Genomic DNA, 17318 nt, shown 5'->3' on the forward strand with positions numbered 1-17318 from the left:
CAGGGACTGAAGCAATGTGTCCATTTCTCCACCAGGTCCTCCACTTAAAAGTCAAGTCTGTTGCTTTTAACCTCTCAGTATGAACATTGTTGACATCTGAAGGGCATAAAAGGTTACTAAAGATTATGGGGGTCTTTCTTATGCCTCAGATCTGAGTTGAAGGGGGTCAATTCTTTGAGAACAAGGAGAAATTCTTATTTATTATCACTCATTTTTTTCTGTCAGTGAATGAGGCTTAAATTGTTTCATCATTTCTAAAGAGCTACTAAATGAGCCCAAAAAAACAGACTTTGGTTCTTCCTCAGATTTTGCTTACTAAAGCCCTCCCTGGATGAGTAGATAGATGGAAAGGCAGTTAAGGAGGGAAGGAAGATGAGAGGGAAGGAGGGAGGGAGAAAAACAGGAAGGGAGGGAAGAAGGGAAGACAACTGGGAGCATAAGAGGGAAGAAGGAAGAGAAAGGAAAAGAAGACTGAATGAATATGTCTTTCCTGCTCCTAATCTCAATATTTTTATTTTGTGTTTTTAACCTTCCTAGCCAATTTCCACCGCAAAGCATCAGTGATCATGGTGGATGAGCTGTTGTCTGCCTACCCACACCAGCTGTCTTTCTCTGAGGCTGGACTTCGAATCATGATCACCAGCCACTTTCCCCCCAAGACCAGACTCTCCATGGCCAGCCGCATGTTGATCAATGAGGTATCTGGGACAGCAGAAGCCATTTGCCACTGGACAGGGATAGGATACTAGGAAGGAGAGAAAGTTTCCAGGTCTGAAAGTAGAAGCATCTAATTCAACATTTAATACAATAATATCTCTCAGACATTTTGAAACATTATTGCTCACTGGGCCAGGTGCACATCCTGGTCCTTGCTCCTCCCTCCACATGTTGATAGACATGGTCCGGCTCCCAGTTATACAGGGGGGGGGACACAAAAAACAAAAAACCTCTCTGGTCCTTTTCTATGTACCTTTTTCTTTACATCTTGCATTTGAATGGAGCCCTCTCATGTGAATGAACTTGCACAGAAGTGGTTTCATACCAAAATTGCTTTAAAATAATCTTGAGTCTCTGACCTGAATTTTCCTCTGTATTCTTTTCTCTGGAGCAACAGCCTTATTGGTACACTAGTCCAAACACATTTGTGTGGCTTTCCTAAATTTTGGAGAAGAAAGTTAACATCACAGTGCACAGAGAATCAAGAACCCTGATAGAAAAGAAGTGCAATCTGAAGTGAGCAATGGGAATTTTCCTCTAAAATGATTTGCAAATTCCAATGGGTCATGAAGGTTAACCCTTCTTCCCAGAAGGAGGTTTTCTGAGTTGGTTATTACTTTGAGGAATCCCTTAAGACTTGACTGCAGAGTGTTCTGAAAGCATCTCCTTGTCCGCTACCTGGTGTTCTGGGTGTAGGGATATACAGTCCATCTTCCCGTGGTAAGAATGTGCCTTTCTCTTTCCAGAGACAAAGACTGATAAACAGCAGGGCTTACACCAATGGAGAATCTGAGGTGGCCATCAAAATCCCCATCAAACACACCGTGGAGAATGGGACAGGGCCCAGCAGTGCCCCAGACAGGGGCGTGAATGGAACTCGGAGGGATGATGTTGTTGCCGAGGCTGGGAATGAGACAGAGAATGAGAACGAGGACAACGAGAACAACGAGAATGACGAAGAGGAAGAGGAGGATGAGGAGGATGACGAAGGACCGTACACTCCATTCGACCCTCCCTGTAAGAGGTTCTATGTCTGGGCTGGGGTTGGAGGTTCTTTTAATGCCACTGAGTAGATGCCCTTAACTTTGATTATCTTTCTGCCATTCATTTCAAAGAACTATCTCTGTATGAGCACAGAAATGTTTACATTAACATCTGCAGTGGGCAAGACTGCTGTGAGGGTCCAAACATGAGCAAGATGGCTACGCATGCTCACTGGTAGCAATGTAGGCTCTTCAGCCAAGTTTATCATTGTGGGGGAAGTCCCTCTCTTAGCTGCTCTGTGGACCTTTTGGTGCTAAGGAAGCGAGTACGTGTCCTAAGAGTGTCGGCAGAGCATCTTGGGCTCCCGAGAAGTAGCACTCCACCCACCTTCACCCTTCCCTTCCCATTACAGTTAGCAGGGGGTTGTCCTGCCAAGGCCAGCCCTGGGTACATGTGCAGCCCTCCCCATTAGCCTTTGTGTGTTTTTTTCCTCACTTCCTGCCCCTCACTCCATTTAGGTGCTTCCACTCCCAGCACCTGCTGCTTCCAGGGCAGACCCCACAGGAGATGTACACCTGGGCACAGAGCATCCTGGCCCGGGTAAATCTCATCCTGTGGGCTGGCTGAGAACACCCCTCTGGTACCCAGGGGAGGAGCAAGACAGGGTGGTGTCCTTCTCCTTTGACTATCACCTCCTATAGAGATGTGGCTTCCCAGTGACCTTGTGGGACAGGTGGACCGAGCCCAAAGAATTCCGTCCATTTTCTAGATTTGCCAGAAGCTTCCAACGGTTTCAGGACAGAGTGCACTGGTCGGACTCACTTTCACTGTCAAGTGTGTGGGGCTTAATTAGCATGTGTGCCTTCTCCGGGAGGGTTGAATGTATGGGAGGACTTTAAACTCTGGGGAAGGATGGTTTGGTCCACCATCTTGCAAGGGTGGGATGTGGGGGCAGAGCATCAGAGCTGGGTTTCAGGGTGGGAGCCAGGTGTCTGTGCTCCTTTTTGTGTTCAAGAGACAGCAGGTAAAACAGACTCGGACTGCTCCTGGGCCCCCTCTGGGCTCCTGAGAGCTCAGCATGGCCAAGTGTTTACCAAAACTAACTAGAAAACATCTTCCCGATGCTTATGCCCCAATCCCGAACTGCCCGTCCAGAGTGAAATTGCCATTTGTTAGTAGGTAATATTCTTTTTTCTTTTAAAAAAATACGTATTTTTTATTGATTTCAGAGAGGAAGGGAGAGGGAGAGATATAAACATCAGTGATGAGAGAGAATCATTGATTGGCTGCCTCCTGTACATCCCCCACTGGGGATCGGGCCCACAGCCTGGGCTTGTGCCCTGACCAGAAATAGAACCAAACCTCCTGGCTACTCATAGGTTTATGCTCAACCCCTGAGCCACGCCGGCTGGGCAGTAGGTAATCTTGATAGGAAAAAAAAAATATATATATACACACACACACACACACACACACACACACACACACTGTGTTTTGATCCATTTTGCCAACTGTCTCTGTATTTCTTAGCAAGCTTCTTTCCTACCGTGTTTCCCTGAAAATAAGACATTCTCCGAAAATAAGACCTACTAACAGGTTTCCTTCTGAGTGAAATATAAGGCATCTCCCCGAAAATAAGGCCCCCCCCTAAGCTCTGTCTCAGAATGAAAATTAATTTACTGTAAACTGGTTGCTAGGGCTGCCCTGACTGGCGTCTAGCAACCAGTGACGTTACACGGAGTCCTGAAGTCACTGCTGTGTGGGGGTGGAGCGGAGGTCTGAGTGAGCGGTGAGCGTGGGGCAGGAGAGAGGAAGAGACTTTCGCAGATGCATGTAGAAGAACAGGAGGATTAGAGCAGACTGGACGCTGCGAAGGTGGTGAGTGCTGGTCTGTCTCTGGGCCACACAAGCAGTTATAAGGAAGTGGGTCCATTTAATGCTGCCACTTGTTATGAGAGGGATCCAAAGAGGTCTGCTAGTCTGGGATGCAGCCAGCACTCACCGTGCTAAAGACATGAAGACATTTCTTCACGAAAGAAAAATAGATCAGATAATGATTCCCACAGGAATGATGGCCTATCTCCACACTCTTGATATTGCAATAAACAAGCCATTCAAAGACAATTTGTGCATGGAAATTAATGACTACATTGAAAATAGAATGGAGAGAAATCAGCGTGGAAACTTTGTGAAACCTAAACTGCAAGAAGTTGTGACTTGGGTGAAGAATTCATGGGAGAAAAATCACTGACAGTTGCATTGCAAATGCACTGCAAGCAGGCTACCTTGACAAGAAGTACTCATTTAAAGACAGTGCTATTGCTAAACATGAGAGATTTAGTCCACTGATTCTGAAAGAAATGGAGTCACAAGAAATTCACCAGGAAATTCAGGAATTGGATTATGATGATGTTCCAGAAGATGATGACATTATTGTCATTGATTAAATGAGTAAATTCTTGATACTGTAGGATTCAGGTTTGTGTTGACAATTATCGTACTACCGTACCGTAGACAGGTAATAAATTTTCTTTATTTTCATTTAACAATAAATGTGTACCGTATTCTTCTTCATGGAAAAATAAGACATCCCCTGAAAATAAGACCTAGTGCATCTTTGGGAGCAAAAATTAATGTAAGACACTCTTATTTTGGGGAAAACAGGGTATCAACCAGGACAAAAGCATTTTAAGGATTAACATGTTAAGCACCCAGTCAGTCACTGGTGACTGACACTATACTTTCCATCAGGAAGACAAAACAGGCTGGGCGCTTAACGTGTTAAAGGATCAGACGCTCCATTCATCCCCTGTAAACTCTTGTGTGCATTTCCTGTTGCTGCATACACAGCAGGTTATCACAAGCTCAGCCACGTAAAACGACACCTGTTGAATAGCTCTCGGTTCTGTAGGTCAGAAGGCTGGCTGGGTTTAAGGGCCCCTTTCCGATCACGTGTCCCCATTTCTCACCTGGACGAGGTAAGTGCCAGGCCTAGCTATGAGGTGTGAGGTGTCTCCTCATCTCCAAAACCAAGGAGGTGAGGAGGCTCCAGGGCTTCCAGCTGTGTTTCCTTCTTCCTCATGTGACAGGAGACCTGGCTGCAGGCGTGGGCTCAGACCCACCTCGGGCCCCTGCATCTTTCACAAGCACCGGCCCCAGAGGCTCCAGAGGCCCCACAGGAGAAACAGTGCTCTGCATGGGCCTGCTACCTGGGGGTCTCTGCTTTGTCCCAGGGCCCCAAGCAAACAGGTCCCAAGTTCCTGTACACCAGCCCTTCTCGCCAGGGCTTCCTTGACAAAACTCAGGTTCTGCTCCAGAAGGGCGGGGCCTCAGAGTTTTCATTTCTAATGAGCCCTCAGGTGATGTCAGTGCTGTTGGCCCACAGATCACACCTGGGATGGGGAAGGGCTGGAGGCCTGGAGACACTTCCTTGACTTCGCAGTCCTTCTGAGGCTTAGGGGAGGCTAATTCCGCGCCCAGTTCCGCCTCTGAAATGGAGAGTGGGCTTCTCCAACTCTGAGCCTCAGTATTCCTCCACCAGCTGCTGAGAAATCTCATTCCTGGAGCCAGGAACTTCCATTGAGGCTCGGAGGCTGTGTCCAGCCAGGCCTGCTCCCAGCACGGAGCAGCCTGAGGGGGCCTCGGGCCAGCAGAGGGCACCAGAGGAGCCAGAAGGACAGTCTGGGGTTCCTCAGGCTAAGTTCCCTGGGCCTGAGAAAGGTCTGTCCACACAACGAGCACATTTTTCTTTTCTTGATCCTGTGAGAGCCAGGTTCCCCTGTTCCAGTTACCCAGCTGCAGGGCTTCCTTCTTGCCAGGACTTGAGTGGGTATAATCAACAAATAAGTAATTCTGTGGGAGTATATAAATATAGGGATAGATATGACACGTGTGTTTAAATGTGTATACATGAATATGTGTGTGCATATATTAGTGCACATGTATGATCAATATCATTAATATATGCATATAACATATTTGTATATATGCTGCACAAATTTAATATATTGTCTGTTAATATGCATGTGTGTACACATCTTTAAGGTATTATATATTACATAATGTATAACGCATATTAACATACCTGAGTTTTTATGTATATATGTGTAGATTAAATATATACAATGGACAACTATGCATAGTATATCTATATATGTATACATACATATAAATTGTACATATATTCTTATCTCTTGTGTGAAGAAAGCCTTCCTAGTGACTGAGAGAAACAGAAACACTTACATGTATATGTAGATAAACACACTTTTATTTTTTAAAAATGAAAAGAAATACGCAAAAATATAAGTATGCTTTTTGTATTTGGGATTATTTTTTTTTTTCTCTGCTTTTTTATTTTAAAACAATGTATACCTTTTAATTGCCTATATCAGTGGTTGGCAAACTTGTAGAGCCAAATATCAACAGAACAATGATTGAAATTCCTTTTGAGAGCCGAAAACTGACTTCTGCGCATGGGCCACGAAGTTTCAATCACCCACACGTGGTATTTTGTGGAAGAGCCACACTCAAGGGGCCAAAGAGCCACATGTGGCTCGAGAGCTGTGGTTTGCCAACCACTAGCCTATATGATTAGGAGAAATTTATATATATTTAACTCTCGGTCTAAAATACTGAGCAATGAATGACTTTTTTTTCCATCCAATAGAATTAAGTGTCCAAAAAAGCTTAATCAGAACTGTAACTTGAGAAGAAGTCCTTTGCTTTTTAGAGCCGGCAATACTGACTGAGGATGCTCAGTCCCTGCTCCAGCTCCCATTTGCTGGCTGGCATTCGAGAAATCATGTAACCTCTATTTCATGTGCAGGGAATTTTGTTTCATTCAACTGCTGCTGTATCTGCAGGACCTGGGCAGTGCCTGGCCTGAGGGGCAAAGTTGACCACTCAATGTCCTCAAAACCATTGAAAACACACACTTCTGCATCACTTGATTTATTCAAGAAATTATATTTATTATATTTCATTTAAAGGTATACCTTGAATTTCTGCTTTAAATTTGTTCTTACAATGGAACTGTAACTCAAAGAAAGCATCTATAGCATTTTGGATGACAGTGAAAACAGTTTTCAAGATATAATGTCCTCCCAGTGTGAAGTCAAAAATTTTTTTCAGCTGAGAGACCAAACTCAAAACTCATTGCTGCTGGCTTGTACTGCTGGAAACTTTACCTAATGTCATTTCTATGCCCTTGCAGTCCTAAGTCCTGACTTCATTTTTCTTATCGCTTTTATTTTCTAAAGAATGACAGATAGCCAAATTGAAGTCATTTCTCAGCTCATTCATGTGTTTCTTTGTAAGTTGGATTGGGTGTATATATTAAACTCTCTCTCCCTAGGAGGGCATCTGGGAGACTGCATGACCCGTAGGGGATGTCAAGGCCCCCAGGCTGATAAGTCACTACCATATTGCAGGATTCAGGGAAGTGCAGACTTCCAGGATGCATTTGGAATCCAAAAATCTGGCCATAATCTGGATTCTGCAGCACTTGAAAAGCCCTCAGAAAACAAATCCTCAGGCAGTCCTCTTGCTTTGTGATCCAGCCAAACAGTCTCAGTGTTCTCCTCATTCACTTTACCATCTCCAAATCTGAAATCTAACAACATGCTGCTAATGGGGAAAGATGCCCCTTTCTTATTCTGTTCTCTTCGCTTTATTCTGCACCTGTTAGTGGGATACCTTTAGATCCTAAACACACACACACACACACACACACACACACACACACACACATTACTATATTGTTCCTAGCAATGTTATTACTGTCAATATTATCAATATGTATTGATCATGTGATATATGCCTTGCCCTGTTCATGGCATTTAAAGTACTGAGCATGCTTGAGAAAACATTCTTATGGAGTTTATATTCTAGCTTGGGGCAAGTGAAAACAAATGAGAAAACAAACCTGATACTTTCAGACAGAAATCATTTACTATGAAACAAACAAATGAAGGTGATGGAAAAGAAGTGGGGTGGGTTAGGGTCTTATTTAAACAGGTGATCGGAGGGATCAGGGGACATTGGGGCTGTGCAGTGGACTGCCTGGCAGGGAACTGCAGGTGCAAAGGTCCTAAGGTAAAAAGAAGCTTGGTGAGTCTGAGGACAGAAAGCTTGGGCAGGAGCATGTGTAAGTAGGAAGAGCGGTAAGTGGGAGCCAAATCATTTAGGTGGGGAGATACTGTTTTTCTCTGAGGGCAGTAGAAGCAAGTAGAAGGTTCTAAAGCAGTTTACTTTTTTAGACTCTGGCTACTGATGGTGAGCAGGTGGAAGTGGAGCAAGTGTAGGAGCAGTGAGTCCCTTAGGAACTCGGGTCTTCAGCCAGGTCGTGGATGGAGGGCTGGCCCCAGGAAAGGCTGTGGGAATCGTGAGCTGCAGGCAGACTGAGGGTGCCCTGGGCAGGTTGCCAGTGTTGGTGTGGGGCTGAGAGAACAGGGAGAGTCAAGAATGATCCTGAAAATTTTGATTCCACCAACCTGCCAACTTACACTGTCCCAGCCCCATCCTGATATCCCATGTAATTCTTCCAGCTACTCTGTGAGTTCAGTGTTGCTCTGTCCACATTTTACAGATGAGGAAACTGAGACTTAGGGGATGTAAGTATCTGAGACATTTGGTTCAGGCAGCGGAGCCAGCGCTGTCTGGTGAATAAGCCCCACTCTTCCCTTAGTGACCACCTTGCCATCCGAGGGAGACCGGGGAGCCAAAAGTGATGTTGTGTAACTTGGTTCTGTGTTTTAAGAAAATATTTGGAGACTGGTAAGAAATATAATAAGTGCTGGATACTGATAGAAAATTATGAAATAAGTTTTGTTTCATTAGTCCCTGTTCAAAATGTATTTTAAAAATACCTTCTTAGCCGAAACCGGTTTGGCTCAGTGGATAGAGCATCAGCCTGCATACTGAAAGGTCCCAGGTTCGATTCCAGTCAGGGGCATGTACCTTGGTTGCAGGCACACCCCGGCTAGGGGGTGTGCAAGAGGCAGCTGATCAATGTTTCTCATCGATGTTTCTAACTCTCTATCCCTCTCTCTTCCTCTATGTAAAAAATCAATAAAAAATATATATTTTTTTAAATACCTTCTTATCTCTAGTCGGGATAGAAGATGGTACAATCATTTTTAGAAAACTGTTTAGTAATTTCTAATAAAGTTAAGTAAGTACCCACCCTATGACTCAGCAATTCTACTCTTGGGTCTTTGCCCCAAAAAGACTTGTACAAGAATGCTCATAGCCACTCTTGTTGTAATACCTGAAAACTGGCCACAACCCAAATTTCCATCCACAGGAGAATGGATAAACAAGCTGTGGTGTATTCACAGGGTAGAATACTGCACAGCAATTAAAATGAATGAATCAGTTACACATGAATGAATCACACAGAAAAAACATGTTGAATGAAAGAAGGTAGACATAAAAACATATTATATGATTTTATTATTTGAAGTTGAAGAACAGGAAAGATTCATCTATGGTGGTAGCAGGTGGGAGGATGACTAGAAGGAAGCACAGGGAAACTTCTGGAAGAGGAGATTGTGATAGAAGAAGAGAGTATATATGTGTATGTGAAGTTCTTGCAGGTGAGTTAGCACTGAAGCAGGAAAGTTATAAAGACCAAAAGAGAACTAATATGTTTTTCAAATCAAAGGCAACAGGAAATGATGATCATATAGTGACCAAAACAACATGTATGGGTGTCTCTGAGTCAGAGTCCTCAGGCAGCACAGAGATGGGAGGATCAGGTCATCACTGACAAATCCGTCATCTTATTCATGGAAACAGGTAGTTAGAGAAATAGAAAACAGTGATTCAAAGTACATATCAGTTTGGGATACAAACACTCAATGCCCTGTTTTGACAACCTTGAGAGCTTTCAAATCATCTTTCAAGATTTCAGTACATTGATAGACGATGCTGATAGATTCCACTAGATGGCGCTATGACCACTGACGCCTTACAATCTGGAAGGCTATGGTGACCTATGTATCCAGTTGGAGAATAGACAACAAAGGCCAACTGATCATTTTCCTAGCAACACTCCTCCCCCCAAACCTCTGCCCCCACACACTTCCCTCACCCGTTTGTGTCCTGGATTTTTTCTCATTCTTTTGCTCCTGGCCTCATTTGCCAAGCCATCCCCCCAGCCTTGTACGATTCAGAAGTGACTCATCCTTTCATTTTAGAGGCCTTCCCTACCAGGTGGGCCGCAGAGAAGGTTGGTATTCTGCTTGGTTTTGTCCATCAGGTTTTGTTGGTGATGAAAAGCCATTTGTGTCTTTTAGGGAAAGAACAACACAGTAAGGTTTCTTTCACAGGCCACCAATTAAGCTATAAGTGCCTGGGGAACGCAGTATGGAGAGCTGGTGGAGCAGAGGACTGATTTGTGTGTGTCTGTGTTTGCCCTTTTTATTTTTCCCAGCCGGCAAACTGGAGACAGTGAAATGGGTGTTCACCTGGCCACTGAGTTTTGTCTTATACTTCACGGTACCCAACTGCAACAAGCCCCGGTGGGAGAAGTGGTTTATGGTGACATTTGCTTCCTCCACGCTGTGGATCGCAGCCTTCTCCTACATGATGGTGTGGATGGTGAGTGCATCAACCCCATGGCAGCCCTCGATCTCTGTAGAGAGAGAGAAATATTGTACACTCAACCAGAGGGGAATATGGGTTGGGGTTTCAGCCCAGACACTGTGACAGTCAGCTACTGCAGCAATAAGCTGCATAACAAAACACCCTGAAACAGAGGTTTAGAGTCACAAGCATTTATCCTCTTGCTCACGTCTTCAGGTTGAATGGTTGGACTAATTTCAGCACAGGCACTGACTGAGCAACTCTACTTCAAGCCACAGCGTGGTTCCATAGATTCAGGCAGCAGGTGGGGTTTATGTCTAATCCATGTGTTTGCCCATTTTCCTGGACCATAATCCATGTGGCTGCCTGGGAAACGCTATTCTCATGGTGGATCACTGGAGTGCATGGTGCCTTCTATGGCCTTGGCTGTGACTTCCACCCGCATTCCATCATCCCCAACATCCATGGAGTGCGGTGGGGGGTTATATTCAAGAGCTAATAAAATGTTCTGGAAGGATTATTTTTGGAGGCAATAACAAATTTGTGAACTTTGGCCCAATTAAATCATAATTATCCCTTGCTTTCAACATCATGGAGAAACAGGAATTTTTTTTTTTCAACCTAAATCTTATAGCCACAGGTTCCTCCCTTCTCCTGTACTCATTAACAGTTTTATTTGACATACTCACTGGGTGCCATCTCTGTTCCAGGTTTGGGGACTGGTGTTGTTGTCCCTGTCCTCTAGGTGCTCAGTGGTTTTCTCCCAAGTCCACCTACAAGCAAACCCACCCACTAACCTGAGGTTTACCCTCCCTCCGTCAGACTCCTCCTTGGGTGGAGGGACAGCTCTAAGAAGTCCTGACAAGGGGTGGGGAGTAGGGAGAAAACAGGAAGCAGGAGACCTGGCCCAGCTGTCTGGGGAATCAGTTCCCCAAAACTCCAGACTAAGCCACAAGCATCGCAATAATACCAGAGGGCAGGCCAAGCCCCAGCAAGACAAACCTGATTCCCACAGAGACCCGGCCGAGGGCTGTTAGAAAGGAAAATGCGGTTTGGCCAGGATCCTGGTAACGCCACTTCTCCAAAGCCTCCTCAGAACAACCGACAGAAATGCTGTGTTTTCTGCATCTCACTTTCCTCCTTGGAGAGAGGAAGACAGAAAGTCCCAAGGCCACTCCAAGTTCAATTCAGCACTGAACAGAAATGAGGTGCATTCTCCAGTTTAAAAGGGGGCCAGCCAGGCATCTCCATGTGACTAACTTCCCACAAACCTTTGGACTGTGAAGGAGCATCTGTGGCCTTTGGAGGAAGTCAGGGTGCATTCCTAGGTGTCTCCTTCAACCGCTGGCCTGGCAGGGAGGAACTGTGAGAATGTGCTATTTACAGTTCATGGTTTGCATTTCTTGTAACTTTGTAGAAAGTGAGGTCAGGTGGCATCCTGACCAATTCCTCTCAGTTCTTGCAAGTTATCCTCTCCTTAGGCCAACGTATAGGGACTTGGTCTCTTGTCGCTGCTGGCCACCCCCTCCATGATGTCTCACCACCCGCTTTCCTCTGTCTTACCATCTGGGATCAAGGGGCCAGAATGGGCTCGTTTGCATAATGGAGGCACTGACTCAGGCCAAACCCCTCCCATGTAGACAGAGGCACTGCCTCTGCAAAGGAGCCTGCCTGCCAGGGAGGGAATGCCCTCCCTCTGCCACTTACCCACACGTGTGCCTTGGGCAGTGCCTCATATTCCATATCTAAAGAATAGAGATAACGATAGCACTACTCTGTAGGGTTGTTGTGAGAATTAAGTCAGTTAAAACACACAAACATCACTTAGCACAGTGCCCAGCAAACATCAGTGATATGGTGTGGAGGGCAGTGTTGACAAAGGTGATGTTAAGCAAGCTTCCAGGGAAAGAGGAAAGGAATCAGCAACTATGGCCTTTCCTACAAGACTGGGAGGTGTGGATTCCCATCATGCAGCTCAAATTCCCAGCCCAACTTGGCAGCTATGCATTCTGCATTTCCTAGGACCACCCATGGTGTAAATATTCCATCCCAATATTGCTTTTCCCCAGGCACTATTTTTCCTCTCTCGGGCCATCTGTCTCAGCTGAAAGGAACGAGTGGAAAAGGACCATCTTTGATTGGAAAACATGAGCTTCCATAACTGCACCCTGGTCCGCTGACCTGCAGCCCCAGGGTGCTCCCCGAGACCTTCTTCCCCTCCATCTTCATACAGAGAGCCTACGCTGCCCCCTGGAGAGACCGCCTTTTCTATGTCTTGGTCAAAGGATGCACAGGCAGGTAGGGCTGGAGTCAGCCTTCAGCTCACCACCTCTTCCTGCTTCCTCCAGGTCACAATCATCGGTTACACACTGGGGATTCCTGACGTCATCATGGGCATCACCTTCCTGGCAGCCGGAACCAGTGTGCCTGACTGCATGGCCAGCCTCATCGTGGCCAGACAAGGTGGGGCCCCCAGTGGGCTGGGGTAGGGGAGGAAGGAAGACCTCTCAACAAGGGTGTGAGAGGGTGGGTGTCCACCTGACAATTACCAGGCCTTCAAATCCCAGCTTGGAAGGGGTGATGGGGGACTTCAGTGCCATGTTGGTCAAAAGGCTTCTTGGCATCAGAACAGGGAAACAAGCCAGAAGGTCAGAGAAGTTTTCTATGTAGCACCAGCCCCCCCCCCCCCTTTCTGGAGGTTGTATTACCTTTTTTTTTTTAAATAGTAACAAATATATTGATAGCTAACCTTTGCTAAGTGCCTCACACTGAGTAAAGCAATTTAGGCACATTATTTTATACAACTTAAAAAAAAAATTCTATGAGTTAGGGACAATGGTACACCCATTTTATAGATAAGGAAACTGAGGCTTAGAGAGCACAGACCACATAGCCTAAGGTTTACTCAGCTGCAGTAACCCTCGAGGTAGTAGTTGCCATAGGTCACTCTTCAGTGTGTGACAGATCCTCCCCTCCTTCAAAACCAAGGTCACAGTTAACCTTCCCAGGTGGATGCCCCGGATGGCCATGCCCCTCCCCAGCACCCCTCTAACGTGTATGCCTGATTTGTGCTAGAGGACCTTTGTTTTCAACAGAAATGTCTAGCTATGACACAACACAGTGTCCTCTACAAGTCCTCGCAAAAGTCAACTGGTTACATTATTCTTCTTAGTATTGCTCAGTGGTTTAGAAGGATGAATACAGTGTAAAACAGGTGGATGATGATACTGAAATGTATGGGTTGCTGAGATCAGGAGCCCCTTTATACAACTGTTGTGTGAATTCCTTTCTATAAGGATGTATTCTAATTTATTAAATTATATTTGGATTTTTGAAGCACATCTGACCCGTGATCATATTTGAAATAAGGGTCAACAGTTGAAGAAAGTGTAATTTATTGAATTCTATTGAAAATACATATTCTATTCCAATGATTATGTGTTTTACAGGCAGCATCAATCTATAGCAGTGATTTTCAACCTGTGTACCATCGAAGTTTTAAAACATACAATACCTGACTATGTTGTCAAGGATACTGACCTCTTTTCCCTTAGCTTGTCAAATAAAAAATATAACATAACAATAGCCATCCAGTGTGAATGAATCACAATTATACTTATTTTTTGTCAGTTCTACACAAACACACATTTTTTTGTGTGTGCTGCAGAATTGTAATAATTAGTTTATGTGTGCCATGGGGTGAAAAAGGTTTAAAATCACTGTTCCAAAATCGGCCTAGGAGAGAACCAAATATGTGAGCTTGCAGACCTGCCAACTAGGTCTCTGGCTGTCAGACAGAAGGTTTCGGGGAGTCCCTTGTGGGTACTCCCCTGAGATCCCTTCCCTCACTGCAGTGGCCTCTTGTCCCCGCAGGCATGGGAGACATGGCCGTGTCCAACTCCATCGGGAGCAACGTGTTTGACATCCTCATTGGCCTCGGTCTCCCCTGGGCCCTGCAGACTCTGGCTGTGGATTATGGATCCTACGTAAGTGGTTTTTCTCCATGGCTTCTCTTTACATCTGTTTTTAGTGGCCTTGGTCACAGTGACTTTGCCTCAAGGCGAGGGAGTGTGGAAATACTAATGTTTGGCAGGTAACAAATTCTCCCCATCAAAGTCATTCCAAAGTGAGGCCTGTGGGATCCTTCAGGACTCAAGAGCATGGTTGGAAACTTCTTCTGTAAAGAAACAGAGGGTAGCCGGCTGGTTTGGCTCTTTCGATTGAGCATCAACCTTTAAACCAAGAAGTTACTGGCTTGATTCCTGCCCAGATTGTGAGCTTGATCCTTAGTAGGGGGTGAGCAGGAGGCAGCTGATGAATGATGTTTCTCTCTCATTGATGTTTTTATCTCTCTATCCCTCTCACCTCCTCTCTCTAAAGATCAATTAAAACTTTTTGTGTGGTTTTTTTTTTTTTTTTTAAAGAAGCAGAGGGTAAATGCTTTAGGCTTCATGGGCCAGACAGTTGCTGTCCCATCTACTTAGCTCTGCTGTGATAGCCTGATCAACCACAGATGATATGGAAGTGAATGAGTGTGGCTGTTTAAGTACAACTTTATTAATAGAAACTGAAATTTGAATTTCATATATTTTTCACATATTATGATTCTTTCGTTTCTTTTTAACTCATTGGAAATGTAAACATCATTCTTAACTCATGGGCTATGCAAGTCCTGGTGGTGAGCTTGATCTGGCCCAGCTCCATAATTTGCCAACCTCTTCTCAAGTGTATTTATTTTGCATGCAAACTATCTTTGTATGTGAAGAAAGGGGCACAAAAATACAAGATTCCCTCTCTGCCAGGGATCTGATGACTGTCAGACCCTCCTGTGATGACCTGATTATGGCTTCAGGTGATTTGCAGGTGGGTGACTCAGGTAGTCCAGGTGGACTCAATGCTCTTTCCCAACTCGCCAAAATGTCCCCCCTCTGCTACAAAAGCTTCTGCCCTAGTAACTGTCCAAAGACTGAGGAAGAAACTGTGCTTCAAGGTTTCTTCCTATATCGGGAAGAAAGAAGGATTGTGCCTCTGAAGCTGTTACACCTGTGCAGTGCTCAGTGCTTCTCTAAATAGGCTGCTGAGCATGACTTAGTCCATCTGTACTGTATGTTCTAAGTAATTGTTTATTCTGCAGAAAATTCTGTAGTGCATTTTAACAAATGGTAGTTGTATTCGAAGTTGCTTGACTAATGGCTGTTTCAACTAAGAAAGGTATATCCAACCGGTTGCAATTGTTGGGGAGAAGGGTACCCTGCTTTAGTTCTTATGGTTGGACTAGGGTAAAATAATAAAATTGACACAAGACTGGACTCACAGGAGAAAAATCTGTTTAATATGTGTGCATGGGAGAATCACAATATGATACCCAGATCAAACAATGAAGCTCAAAGAAATTATTGAACCAGTCCCCTTCTTATACTTTTTAGGGGGGGGGGGGGGGGGGAATGAATTTGTGAGAAGTGCACAGGACAAAGAAAGTTGGTGCTCATTAGAAAGGAATCTAAGCAAGGATTGAGCTCGGGTAGTAAATTAATAAAGGCAGTTCAACATTTAACGTTTGTTTATATAAGCTTTGGACTCTGGATTCTTTTAACTCTGGTTATATTCTCTCTCAGCCCTCAGGAGTGTTGAGGGTATCTATCACATGGGGGATTTATCTCTGCTTTTAGGGGCACAGAGAGGTCAGGCTTACTTCTTGTACAGGCAGATTCTTAAGTAACTTTAGTTTAAAATATCAATATAGATTATTGTAGAGTATCTTGAGGCAGCCTGTCCTGGGTCTGGACACAATGGAATTGGAATCCGTACAGAAAAGCCATATGTTTCTGGTTTATGTTAAGTTACCTACTGGCTGAGAGGTTTCACCAGAGGGCATCCTTGATCTTCATTGCCTCATCCCTCCCTCCTAGTAATCTATCTCTTTTAAATGCAATGTTCTGTCTCTCATTTCATTTCCTGATTCATCTTTATAGCCTGTTTTCATTGGAGCCCCAGAATAGCAGGGGGTACTGATCTGTTGAGTTCATCAGCAACCCACTGGTTTATTGCTCTGTCTCTTTCACCTTCCCACTTACCTCTTACCTAACAAGTAAAATGCAGACCTATGTGAATTTCAACTACTGTTTGTTTTCTCTGGTATCTGAAGAACAGGCAGCAAAAAGATAAGAAGAAACTACACTCTGAATAACCTGGAAAATCAGTCCATGAATAATAGATATTTACCACATGACTCTCTCCAGGGAAGGATAGACAGGCAGGAACAGGGGATGCAAATCCTTGCGTTGTCCCTGAAATCCATTATGTTTCTTTTTCTTTGCTGGGATTAACAGGGTACAACCAAAAACTCAAAAACAAAACTCAGAGCTCATCCTGGAAGTAAACTGGTTTCTCTAACCAGCTTTGAAAACTTCCTGACAGAACGTGGATATCAGGCCTGAAATTCCAACTCGATTAGGCACATTGTCTGCCACAATTAACCCCCTAAATATTCTGCCTTCCTCTTCTCTGACATACTTCCAAAACTCTTCAGAGAACAGAAAATTAAACAAAATTCTCATATCAGTAACTCCCACAGCCATGAAGGCACACCATTTCGGGTCCCAACTCTAGTGGCAGGGTGACATCATGAAAACAAAAGTTCAGGCCCTGTTAGATCTTTGGCCCAAATTTCTGTTTTTCATCTGTAGATGATGTAATTGGGTCACTGGTAATTCTGCTGGAATTGTACAAGGAGTATATCTGATCCTGAGGTTGAAGATCATCCTTATCCTTGACATGAAGGAGGAAATGCAGAAGGAAAGGTGGCCACATCTGGTCTATGACCAAGGCAAAGCCACATGGGAGAGTGCTCTTAGGAGAGAGTTTTGGTTGGGAAGACTGGGAAAAAATGTGTTACCTTGCATTATCATCCAAATACTGCTGTATCTGTAACCAGGGCCAGATAGATGGTCGTTTTATTCCAGGAGTACAGACATTCAGTGTAGCCCTCTCTTTTGAAAGCAGAAATTCATCAATATAATCAAACAGTTCTT

General features: G+C 44.5%; 1 protein-coding gene across 4 annotated transcripts in view; it reads left to right on the top strand.

The window, feature by feature from the left end:
* The window catches only part of SLC24A3 (solute carrier family 24 member 3), a 466656-nt gene that overhangs the window by 429679 nt on the left and 19659 nt on the right, over positions 1-17318 (top strand). For all 4 annotated transcript variants that reach the window (XM_045574623.1, XM_036417549.2, XM_045574624.1 and 1 more), the window contains 5 exons: positions 538-698; positions 1464-1734; positions 10136-10302; positions 12636-12750; positions 14161-14273. In XM_045574623.1, coding sequence (XP_045430579.1) covers positions 538-698; positions 1464-1734; positions 10136-10302; positions 12636-12750; positions 14161-14273 — 827 coding nt within the window. The remainder of the gene's footprint in view (positions 1-537; positions 699-1463; positions 1735-10135; positions 10303-12635; positions 12751-14160; positions 14274-17318) is intronic.

Source organism: Pipistrellus kuhlii, unplaced genomic scaffold, assembly GCF_014108245.1.
Source record: "Pipistrellus kuhlii isolate mPipKuh1 unplaced genomic scaffold, mPipKuh1.p scaffold_m20_p_6, whole genome shotgun sequence".
Lineage (NCBI taxonomy): Eukaryota > Metazoa > Chordata > Mammalia > Chiroptera > Vespertilionidae > Pipistrellus > Pipistrellus kuhlii.